Consider the following 13091-nt stretch of genomic DNA (forward strand, 5'->3'; position numbering starts at 1 on the left):
GGAATGAGTTTTCAATCAAGATTTAAAAGTGCACAGCTCCGGTGGCATCCTAATATCGGAAGGAAGAGCGCGTTCCAGACGGCCGCAAAAGCACATCCGAAAATGTGTGATGCGGAAATATCTTATGGTTATAACCAATGAACAAAAGCGCACACGGGATTTAACACGTGACAATAAAATAGCGACAGTACCAATAAACCGTGGCGTGCGTCCCCCAATTGGCTGCATATGAAGTTCCTGGCAAATCCTGGACCCACTGGAGGTGTGGTCAAATTAAGGTGTTCAGAGCAGGCGAAAGAAAGGACACTTGCTTTAGTAAAGTAATAAATGCAATGTTTCTGATTGGGGAGCTGCTTGCGAGATCTTATCTGCCTCGCCTGGTATACGGGAGATCGTGGGTTCAATCCCGACCCTGACCCTTGTATATTTGGAGTTTGTGTCTCGCTCCCTGTGGTCCTGTAGATTTTTTCTGAGTCCTCCAGTTTTACGCTCCACATTTAGAAACTTGCGTTTAGGTTATTTGGCTGCGATACATTTCCATGTGATAAGCCACTTCTCATTGAGCTACCATTTGTGGCCAGGTCGCCTCTGAATAAAAATAGTTTAGCTTCAGTAAAGAGTTGACTTGATGCTCCCAGTTTGTCATTTGCCGAGTGTGGTGGCTGGCGAGTGGTGTCTGATGAACATGTCCGATTAACGTGTCTGGTGAATGCTCAGTCGTCAATGTCGAGTGGTTAAAGTGGTGAGAGGGTTAGGCGAGAAGTGAAAGTCTATTCACCGTTAGGCGAGTGCCGAGTGTGAGGATTAGGTGAGTTGGTGAGTGTCTGGTTAGCGGTGTGGAGAGTAGTGAATACTATCAGATGACAAGTACCAGGCGAGTTTAAGGTGAGGATCAGGCGAGTGTCACATCACCCGGTCAGCCGTAATACAAGAGACCGAGGCATGTAGTGACATGAGCAAAGCTCGCATTACGTTGGATATTACTAAGTGATGTCCAAAAATCATTCGCACATATAACTTGCGCCAAAAATATCATGAAGGTGTACACTAGGCTAAGTAATGTGATTCAGGAAGTTTAAAATAATGTCTTATTCATATTTTATTATCGTTACAATTATGAACTTTTCCTCAATTGACCGCTTCTATTATTCAAGTTTTCTTACGACACCTTTCCTTACATCTTTACCAAAATACAAACATGTTGCCGGAAACGCCAATAAACGTTACCCCAGTTTCACAAGAGGAGCATGAAAACATTTACAAACACTGTCTTATTTTAAAACCAAAAAAATTCTGCTTACGTGGACTCAGATTCTGCATTGCACTGCAGGAAAAAGCCCAAAGTCTTCTGGTTAGGCCTCTCCTGGTGGGTACGTGGCATCACCATGATCTTCCACGGCAGGTTGCGCACATAATAAGCCGAGCTCAGCACCGTGTCTGATAACGTGCCGAACTGCTCCACGGTAAACCGGAACGTGGCCTCGGATCTCCAGCTTGTATCTGCAAAGGAAACATTTTTTGTCAGCCGCAGCCAATGACCATTTTAAGGCGGCGCATTAAAACTTTTAGCATCATCTGTAAAACATGTAGGTGGAAAAAATAAAATAAACATTTAAATAAAATAAACCTTTAAAAGCAGGGCTGCCCAAACTTCCTGCCAAGTGCCAAATTGACTAACGTACCAAGAGTCGTGTATCAGACATTTCATTTTTATTACATTATGTTGTAAGTTAAAGGAAACAAATGCATGCACATTTGAGATATGTCACAAGAGCTATACAGGTTAGAGATAATTCAGAAGAAAGAGACAGGGGAGAGACAGGAGATCGATGCATTTATGAGAGATAAAATAGGTATATTCAGAAGGCATAAGAGGTAGGAGAAATATTTAAGAGATGCATTCAGAAAAAACAAAAGAGAGAGGAGTGCGATGTATTCAGAAGAGATGAGAGAGAGGACAGATTAACACTGGCCATTTGAAGCCATGGGACAGATTAAATTAACTTGGGAGCACAAATGAATAGCCCTGCTTTAGAGTTTTGGATGGGAATAAGGAGTTTCTGACGGGAATTATGTACTCTGAAAGAAACGGAAATCTCAATAATATTACGTGCCTAATGTAGACCTCGTCATTGTAAGCTTAAACAATCACGAGAGAAATATTTCTGGAATGATCTGCTCAGCACGAAACCAAATACTGCTCATAATGTATTTTATACCAGTGCCTTTAAGGCTCAAACAATAATAATGAATCTAAAACAACGTAAGCGCCCTTGAGTATGCGTCTCGGGAGAGCCATGCGCCGCATGCGAGACCAACGCAGAGTGGACCAGACAGGTGACGTGCCTGGGCTGGGCTGCAACCAGGCCACACATCGCAGACATTTCTGAGGCGGATCCATGGATTCAAAAGCAGGCTTGTGCACAAACTGTATTGTATTACGCCTAGTGGGCTAAAAAATAATAAACAAAACTACTATAAAAATCTAAAATAACATTTAGATGTGCCAGAATATAAGCCTTCATGACAGCATCTCGATAAAACTAGTTATAGGGTTTGCTCACTTGAACAAAGCCGCTTGAAATCACTGATCCAGAGGTCCTATGGGTTGGCAGACTTAAACGTTACTTTATTTAATCTTTTGGTGGTGGAGCAAACCATTGTCTATTATTTATAGCATCAAAAGCTATCTATGCCAGGACAGTATTGGCCTTCTCAGCCACGAGACAGCCCCATTTATGAGCGTGCCTGCAGGGACAGCCCTGAAGGTAGTGGGGGACATGACATCACCTGCTTCACTAAACAACTCAACACAACCCCAAATGAGATTAAAGCACACAATTAACCCAAGTACCCTTAAAAGTGACAGCTTTTTGGTTATCACAAGAAAAACATCACTATTGTTTCAGCAAAACAAACCTCTTCCCCTATAGCGTGGTTGTTTCTTTAACCACGCATTAAATCAGATTGCAAGATTTATGCATGCTTAACACATCTGAAATTGCTCTAACAACTATTTTAGAGGCGTTATTGTGCCACTCACGAATTGGCTTCGTGCCTTGAGTTAGAAACTTGAGAATACATAAACCCACTGTCTGGAACACACACTGGGGTTGTGGCTTATACTCTGCTTTATCACCAATTGGTTGTAAAGATTTTAAGACCAGAAGCACGGGAGTCCAGGAGTAAGACGACGAACCTGTCTTGATAACTGGCAACACAGCAGCATTTGTTCAATCAGGGCTTTTGTTGGCTCTGCTGACGAGACTCAAAGTTGTAACTGGCCCAATTTCATAAAGTAGCTTTTACTGTGACAAACAAGCAGACTGATTTTTTAATGTATGCTAGGATGGTGATTGTTCATGCAGTTCGTGTATTTCAAACAACTGACTTATTTCACAAGCTCCATTAAATTTGCATGATGAACTTCTTTCGCACTGTACGTAGCCAACCGTGCTAATCGGAGGTGCGGTCGGAGGTGCGGGGGAAGGACAACAAACTAAGCACAAAAAGCAGTTCTGAAGAAAAGAGTTTTCAATCAAGATGATTTAAAAGTGCATAGCCTCAATGGCTTCCTAATATCGGAAGAGCGTTCCAGATGGCCTCAGGAACGCATCTGAAAGCATGCGATGCAGTGACCATCTTTGTTCGATGGCGAGCCAAAAGCCGCTGCGAGGATGAACGGAATTTCGCGTCATGGTTTATATGCTCCTTGATGAGATCAGATAAAAACTGGCGGTGCTAGTCTCTGTTGGGACATCCCAGCCAAAAAAGCGATGTTCTGGCCACGTCTATCAGATGCTGGTAAAGTGGACCATTCTACACATTTACCAGCAGCCAAACACAGGCTCGATGTAGCAACGTGAGGAAGATAGGATGTCACAGCCAACCCTACGTGAAACTGTCAGCAGCTGCTCAGTCCTGTTTTGCAGATGTACATTGCTTGCGCGTACGTACAAACATTGCTTGCGCGTACATCCAGCATTGCTTTGCTGAGCCGAGCACGTGACACGATTGAATATGCAGCAGGGCCACTACCACCACAGCGAGCGGTGGCAACATCCCACAGCGGGTGGCTGAGGAGTGGGGAAGGCTGCTCGTAGGGTGGCCTGTGGGGCTCACATCTATTCCTATTTTGTATTTTACTGGGTAAGGCCCACTGAGATGCCCCGTGGGAGTAGGTCAGAATGTTACATTGGCTCTCATTGTCTCTTTTCCTAAGTTCTTATAACGTTTCTCAGTTCACAAAATGTATATTGGCTTGAATCCGACAACTTTACTTGATTCCAGTAGTTATTGGCCACTTGGAATGTTGGGTCATTTGGAGCCTGTGCTCAAAAACTGTGATAATAAAAATGTCACGCCATCTCAAAAAACAAAGCTGCCACTTTGGAAAAAATAAATATTTGCTAAGTTTTCTTTTTGTGCTCATTTTTGTACAATTATTTTCTTCAATAACGCGCAGATTTTTGAGAAAACGGACACAAAGAGCCATCCACTTGCCACTAATATCTCGATAATAACATCTGCCAACATTGTGCCACTCTCTAATTTCTAAAAGAGCCAAGAGGAATATTTTTACTGCCCAGGGAATAAACAAAATAACAAAACTTCTCAAATAATTGCTATTAAACTGAAAGTGAAGCTAACCAAAGTCAATTCCCAGCTCCGTTTACTTTTTTGGGCAAAATTGGCAACCAAACACTGCAGATATTTAAAAACATAAACACTTATCAGCAATATTAATGCTAGAGTGCCCCCAATGTGTGTGTGTGTATATATAGTGTAGCGGTTAGCACGCTGCGCTATGAACCTGGCGAACCGGGTTGGATTCCCGCTCACTGCCAACACCAGTGACGATTATCCGAACCGGCCCTGGGCCTCCCCTAGGTCGACTCAGCCCCAAATGAATACCTGGTGCGGTACGTAAACATCGCCACTGGGGAGACAAAGGCGGTCGGGCGTGGTGCTGGCCACCCACCCCCTCATGTGCCATTCCGGTCTTCATAGGTGCTCGCTAACAGCACTTGCCCCTACAGTTTGTTAAGGCTATACGGGGGATCTTTTTTCAAATGAGTTTACGCATTCCCGTGCATATACTTATTTGCCCAATTGAATCCCATAACACATTCCCCCCGCCCCCTTGAAGAACTGTCTTACCAGCTTGTACTGTTATTAATTTGATAAGTACATTGCTCTGCCTAAGTACGGCTCTAAGTGTTTGAGTGTGACACTAATTTAATAAGCACTACATTCGACGTTGCTCACCTAACATGGTTAAAAAACCAGAGTTCTCTCTTCAACCAGATTCATTGCGTGGAGACTCAGGCTCATTATCCAAATAACATATTTCGAATTTCATGGGTTCCCGTAAAACCCTGCAGCTAAGAGATGCCACATTCACCACTATGGGCAAAGCAGGAAGTTATAGCTTCTGCGGTCAAAGCTCAATGACCCAGAATCGTCACAATCCACTGACGATTCATGATTCGAGGGTGGGGGACAATCGTTGACAGTCTCAAGTGCCGAGAAATGGTGTGGGTTGGCCAGCGCACACTTTACCTTCCTCCATCTCCGCATCCTTGATGCCATTTCCATCTTCCGGAATTACGTTGCCGTTGACGATGGGAGTGGGAGCATCGTGCTGCGCTTCCTCTGCACCTGCTGAATTAAAGGCAACTTGTTACGCACGGAGCACCACAGCGGGGCACGCCACATTTTGTACAATTTTTACTGTGCTAAAACAGCCACCCTCTAAGTCTCTAAGGAAAGCTGTCTCGGGTGTGGACCAATCAACTTCAAGGACAGTGCACATTTTCAGAGTTATGTTCTTTTGTTTGTATTTTGACTGCAGGTATTGCGGTCTATGCAAACATGACTCCTTGTAAAAAGGTGTCAGTTTTGTTGCCAGATAGAAGGGTAAAAAAACAATTATCATATTTTTACTGGCAAATGAGGTTCCCATAGAGCCACCCTACAGTTGTTCAGAATGTTTATTTATCCTGCAGAAATCCCATGAGCTCTGAAGCTCTTTCTCACAGATGTTCAGTTGGGGCACAGGGTTATAACAAGTTACAACAAACGAAAGGAGTGCACTGTATAGGAAATGTAAGCAAATCACTAAATGTAAATAAAATAAAGTATACACGTTCAAATTGTATATAATGTCATGCTAGCCCAGCAGCATTTTCTTAACAGGTCACACTGCCGATGAGAATCACAGAACCAAAAACAGTCCAGATGTTTAATTGCTTTTAACAAACCGTTGGAAAACCTTGGTCACCGCAACCTACAGGGGGCTAAAAGGTTATTTTATTGTATCGCTATGTGGTGAAACAGATTATTTATATTATTATCTTTAGAAAAACCTAAATCCACCACAAGAATACATCATACATTTTCAATCAGAAAAGGTAGAAATTAACTACGCAGCGACACCCTTTAACAAGGGTATCCTGTGAACAATTTCCACTGGAAGTATTAAAGGGTTGGAAGGCAACACCGCATGGCCAAACTGTGCAGTGCCAGGGAAACTTGAGAAGAAAACAGCAACATCTACAAACAAAAGCATGTTGCCAACAACATGGCTATCCGGGACTGCAGGTGGCCCGAAAATTACAAAAGGTGTTTTGGCATGGTCATGTCAGGAATAAACGAAGACACGATTTTACAATTACTCACATTACATTGATCATATAAAACGATGATTGATGAAAATCATCTGCAAATTAATTACCTGATGCTATTGTATCAATCTGAGATATACTAATTACTGGTAATCTTAACTGTGGGATTGTAAATTCTTTATTTTATGTTTTAAGGAAGCGAATCCAGCAAGCATTGTTCTTTCGGTAAAGTCACGTAGGTAGAAAAATAAATAAATCACGACGTTTCGATCGCAACACAAGCAATCGTCATCAGGTGGAAAGATACAGCAGTAGAGAACTGCTGTTCTACTAAATAAACACGGATGGGAAGACAGTGTCTAAAAATAAAGTACACATTTTTTTTCGAAAACCACAGCCGCTATGAATACTACAGCGTTAATAACAGCTACCACTGTTACATATTCATTTACAGGTCAACACTTCCTTGCAGGATACAATTTGAGAACTACCGTTTACAGACAATACCACTTGTTATAATGCGGCACTGTCCAACATTTGTATAAGGGGGGGCAACTGTTTACCAAACGTAAACACAAAGCTGGTCTTTGGAGGCATCATATTACCGTTCCTTAATGTCTGTACATTCAGCAAAGACAAAGAACCCAAGTTTAATAAAAACAACTATTCATTATTTTACCAGGTAAGGCCCACTGAGCGGGATGGCTCTTCTTCACAAGCGACCGGGCCACAAATGATAGCTCAACAAAGTGGCTTATCATCACGTGGAAACTTATAGCAGCCAAATATTCTCAACGCGTGTTTCTAAATGTGGTGGGCAAAACCGGAGGACCCTACTCTGCCATATCTCTTTTACAATGAAGAGACATGTAAAGCGTCCAGTACAGTGCATCCAACAGTGAAATGATCACTCCAATGGGACAGTGAGCTAATCGTAAAAACACAATGTTTTATTTTTTTACCGAAAGAACCAAGAAGAACATAAAATATGATAATTGGTTTTTTACCCATTATATCTGGCAACAAAACTGACACCTTTTTTTTTACAAGGAGTCATGTTTGCATCGACCACAATACCTGCAGTCGTAATGCAAACAAAAACATAACTCTGATAATGTATGCACTGTCCTTGAAGTTGATTGGTCCACACCCGAGACAGCTTTCCTTAGAAAGGTCAGTGCATACATTATCAGAGTTATGTTTTTTGTTTGCATTACGACTGCAGGTATTGTGGTCGATGCAAACATGACTCCTTGTAAAAAAAGGTGTCAGTTTTGTTGCCAGATAAAAGGGTAAAAAAACTATTATCATATTTTTCTACTGGCAAATGAGGTTCCAATGGTATAAAATGTGCAGTAAAAGCATGTGCTCAACGGATAGTTTACACATTATCTTCAAGTAAACTATTACCTTACTCACATTGTGGGTCGGCTACATCCTACTTTCTTGTTTTGTGGTCCACCAGTCCCTAAAAATATCCGATAAACTAAACATGGCAACTGAGCAGGCAAGGCTGAGATCCTTGGCTCAAATCCAGGCAGTGGCTTGTGATTAGGTTCTCAAATGTAACGAGTTGATGGTCTCAGCCCGGTCACAAAAAACGATGCAAAAAATTCCATCACGTAAAATGTTTTTAAAAACAATCAGTTGCATTGTCATGCAACAAACATTACTTTCAGTAGCAGGGCAGGTGGGAAAGTACTACCCTTTATCTTGTCGAAGAGGTCACTTGGAGAGATCTCAGAAGTAGATGTGTGATATTTGGTTCTGCAGAGTCTTTAACGACGTTGTGCAAAAAAATCCTGAAGGACATTTTTTTCAAGACGTGAGACCAAAAGTACAATTGTGATAAAATTGAGGGCGGGGGAGGGTGGAAGATAATAACAAAAATAATAACAAAAATATACAAGCAAGAAAATCATGCATGCTTGGATTGTGAAGTTATTTTCAACATGTGTTTGTCCTTGAAAGTATTTGAGCAATTATGACATTGCAATTAAAGCAGCACGAGACAGTAAATGGCACGTGTGTGACGTCACACGTAATGGTGTTATCTGGAGGGAGATGCGTGTGCAATGGTCGTGGGAGAGAATCGTTTTGGTTTCGGAAACCCTTTGATTCATTTTGGCTGGTTTAAATAATAGCAACACAACTTCATACTAAAAAGTTGTTTTCGTATGGGGTCATCTTTATAACAGTTATCATGCCCCCTTCGCCACAAGCAAACACTCAATGCATTTGCGCTTTCAACTTTAGATAGCGTAATACAATCTTAATAAGAATTTGCTGACTTTATAATATAATCCATAAATTGAGTTTGTTTTACTCTTGACAGTTTCTTTGATCATGCCGCACGAGGTAAACATTACCAGCACGATACATAATAAGCCTACGTGTTGAACGGACTACTGGTACTATAAATAATAAGCCCACGTGTTAAACCGACTACCGGTACTCCACATGATGTCTACTGCTGCCACCTTCATCCTCTTACAAAACTGTTATGAATTGAGCTCCACCTCGAAATTATTACCTTTCTGGTTCTGTTATAAACGTACACAATTTGAGGGATTAACATTTACTTGTAAATATCATTGGGCACGACAGTCCGGAACAAAACACGACTATCTAAATATGACATACATGTGACAGCCAAAGAAGAACTCAAGCAGATCCTGTGTGTCCACTAGAAATCTGTTACACAGCCATTTATCCCTCAATGTGTCACCGTACTTCCTCATTCAAATGCCGCTGCCTTATTTCCCATACTTATCACCGATATTATCTTGTCCACATTTGCTCCAGTAAGGTAAGCTGAAGTTTAACCCCTTGTGTATGAACTGGCTATTTAAATCGATGCATCGTATCATGGCTACTATAAAAAAAAATTTAATGACTGAACGATACAGTGCCTGTTTTTTTATACTGCTATCGTTGATGTCACACAAGTGTTCGCAACGGGTAAAAATTATGAAAACGTTGCATTATGGAAAACGATAGTGTCAAATGACAATACCGTCCATTACAGTATACAAAGGCCATTCTTAATTATTAAATTAATGATCAACTACAATGGCGACTATTTGCACACGTATGTTCACTTGGCAGTTGCATGCCATATACAAACGTTCTGCCAGGGCGAACAGGGATGATTACATTGTTCATCGGCCTATTATGCATCACAAATGGCTTTTCAAACGTCCAACTGTACTCGCAGTCCTGTCATATTGAGGTCACTGCTGCCTCTTGTGTGGAGCTCCCTACACCTTACGGTGGCGAGATGTTAACTACCTTGCCTGGTATACAGGAGGTTGTGAGTTCGATCCCAACCCTGACGCCTGTATATTTGGAGATTGCATGTTCCCTCCGTAGCTACATGGATTTATCTCCAGGTCTTCCGGTTTGTACCTTCACATTTAAAAAAAACATGCGTCCAGATTATTTAAGAGTATCTGCTGATGTAAATTTCTGCATGATAATAAGCCACTACGTTGAGCTATCATTTCTGAGAAAGAGCTACATAGCTTAGTGGGCCTTACCTGGTGAAATGAAAATAGTTGAATAGTTTTTGCACTGCGGGAGACTTCCCCTGTCTGACTGCCCTCATCTCCTCTGCCCATGACCGATTTTGTGAGGTGCCTTCCTATTCATCCATGGCATCCCATGACCCCCCTACCCCCCCTCGTTCTTAACCTTCTGAAAATATCCCAAACGACAAGTTTATTTTTGCCGTTCCCAAGATGCGCATAAGCACATTAATAAAATGCGCAACTCTTATAACTTCGGTTATCATTTACTTACTCCCACATCTGCACATCTAAAGACTCGGTCATATTTATATGTTCTATCTATATTGTATTGCACATTGTATATAGAGAACTGTTTTTTTTAAACGATCTCCCCAACGCAACAACGTAGTTGTCAATACTGTGCTTGCACATTGGGTAAATGTTGATGAAGACGTAACTTACTGCAATCACTGCAGTCTGCATTTTAGGCACACAAAATATGCTTTATAGTATACACATGTAATTAAAATAGTTTAATTCAAATTCCTCATTATATTTGCAAAAGGTAACAACTCACCCCAAGTGACCAGAAATGTACCTTTCGAGTTAAATAAAATGAGCAAGTGGGTAAAAAGTATTCAGTTTAATTTTGCTTTTATTTTTTGCCCTTAATGAAATATCTCAGCTTCGGACCATCATTAGACCACTGAACATCCCAATAACGCCTGTACAACTGCCAAGAGACAGCCAGATTCCACAACTGGTATATCTGGACTTGTTCCTAAAATTACAAATAGTCTGCACATGCATTATTGTTAGCCAGCTTAGAATAATGTTTCCATCGGCATCACGTCACTGGCACATGCAGCAGTCTGTTGCCGCCTGCAGTAAAGTTCTAGCGGCCAGTTTCACACTGCAACGACTGAGAGAGGGCAACACGTCGCGTCACAGCAATACAATCATGTCATTCACACCAAAAGCCGCTCAAATATGCGGTGCAACTTCCACCAACCAGAGCAAAGTCAGAGCTGGGATTATAACTGTTGTTGGTCATGCATTTAGCACAAATGTTGTGATGATAGACAAAAAAAACAAGACTGGTCAAACTCGAAATGTACAAAGCAACAATTTACATTTTAACCCAAGCCGGAATGCTATCGGGGGATCTTGGGAAGGTCGTGTTCCCCAAATGAACAGCACTATCCATATGCGTGCCCCGCCACCCATTCAGGATCGCTGGCAAGGCACTTAATATTTAATTGAAGATGTCAGAGGATGCCACATCTCACAATAACTTCCTAACTTTTGCCTCATCCTAAGACAACACTTGCACTCAACACCTGACCTCCAAGCTTCCTGCGTTTAGCTTGTTGTCCTTCCCCTGGCACCTCCGATTAGCACGCTTGTCTATGTACAGAGCGAAAGAAGTTCAACGCACGTACATACAGCTTCGGCTGTCGGTGTGTCCCACAAAATTAGTTTTACGTTGAGGGTGTCAATAAAGGTGGGTGACCTACACGATGCCCCTTGTTCTCTGGGTTATAAAATCGCCACTCTCAGACAGGAGCAAACACGCAGCGGGGAAATGACTTCCTCAAAAAATCCTACACTGCAATGATTCCATACAAGAGCGGCATTGCCACATCATTACCGCCTCTAGGGCCCTCAAAAAGGTAACAATCTGCACTCTGCGACGCTCGCCATTACGATGCCACTCACCATTAGCTTTGGTCGCGCCACAAATCGCCTTTCCCATTCTCTCAACACAGGAATAACCATTTCTGCTGGATGTCGAACGCAGAAGGCACACGTATTCGCACTCTGCCGACAACACGAGCGAAAGCGGTTGCACAGAAAAGGTGGCGGTGTACTGAGACGGGCTCACCATCCCCGACAACACCCACGGCATGGAGAGAGAGGAGGAGGGGGGGCAATGATCTGATCAATGACTGCGGGAGGAGACCGACTTGGCCTGCGGTGACGCGTGACGCCTCCAGGGAGCAGCTACCGTGGGATCCGTGCCCGGAAAACACACACGCTAACACACACACTCACACTCACTAACACACACACTCACTAACACACACACTAACACACACACACACACTAACACACACACACACAAACACACACACACAAAAACCAAAGACCCCCCCCCTCCCCATAGCCTAAACAGACTGTGGGGGCAAGTGGTGTTAGCGAGTACCTATGAAGGCCGAGACGGCACACGAGGGGGTGGGTAGCCAACACCACGCCCGGCCGCTTTTGTCTCCCCAGTGGCGATGTTTACACATCGCAACAGGTAGTCATTTTAGGCTGAGTCGACCAAGGGGAAACTCATGACTGGTTCAGATAATTGTCACTGGCGTTGGCCGTGTGCAGTAATCGAGCTCGGGTCGCCGGGTTCATAGCGTAGCTCAATAACCACTACACCACCGCTCCCCACAACACACACACACACGAACACACACACAAAGATCCCCCGTATAGCCTTAACAGATTGTTGGGGCAAGTGCTGTTAGCCAGCACCTATGAAGGCCGGCACGGCACACGAGGGATGGGTGATCAGCACCACGCACCCACACGAACACACATTCATGCACACTGACGCTCACACCTATAAGTGTTCATAGCCACATGATATATATCTTTGCATTCAATAGTCCACACACTATTTATTGTACATAAACAAAGGTTCATTAAGGCATGCCTACATACATGCGAACAAACAAGAACATTTAAAACATGAAGACACACAGAGAGACCCACAATTCCAGCGAGAGTTTTTTTATCTCTTGACACCGAGCAGCGCTAATTATATACAATTTAGGGAGTTAAGCCAGACATGTCATCCGTTTTACAAATCAACACCAGGAAGGGACTTTTGCGAGATAGGAATATACACACACACATACTGTACACAAACACTTACACACATAGACCCCAAACATCATCT

At 42.7% G+C, this 13091-nt stretch overlaps 1 protein-coding gene across 5 annotated transcripts in view; it reads right to left on the reverse strand.

The window, feature by feature from the left end:
- Positions 1 to 13091, reverse strand: part of USP7 (ubiquitin specific peptidase 7) — an 87434-nt gene that overhangs the window by 71953 nt on the left and 2390 nt on the right. For all 5 annotated transcript variants that reach the window (XM_078862692.1, XM_078862683.1, XM_078862673.1 and 2 more), the window contains exons 2-3: positions 5563 to 5664; positions 1302 to 1500 (exon numbers count right to left, since the gene is read on the reverse strand). In XM_078862692.1, the coding sequence (XP_078718818.1) occupies positions 1302 to 1500; positions 5563 to 5664 (301 nt within the window). The remainder of the gene's footprint in view (positions 1 to 1301; positions 1501 to 5562; positions 5665 to 13091) is intronic.

Source organism: Lampetra fluviatilis, chromosome 1, assembly GCF_964198595.1.
Source record: "Lampetra fluviatilis chromosome 1, kcLamFluv1.1, whole genome shotgun sequence".
NCBI lineage: Eukaryota > Metazoa > Chordata > Hyperoartia > Petromyzontiformes > Petromyzontidae > Lampetra > Lampetra fluviatilis.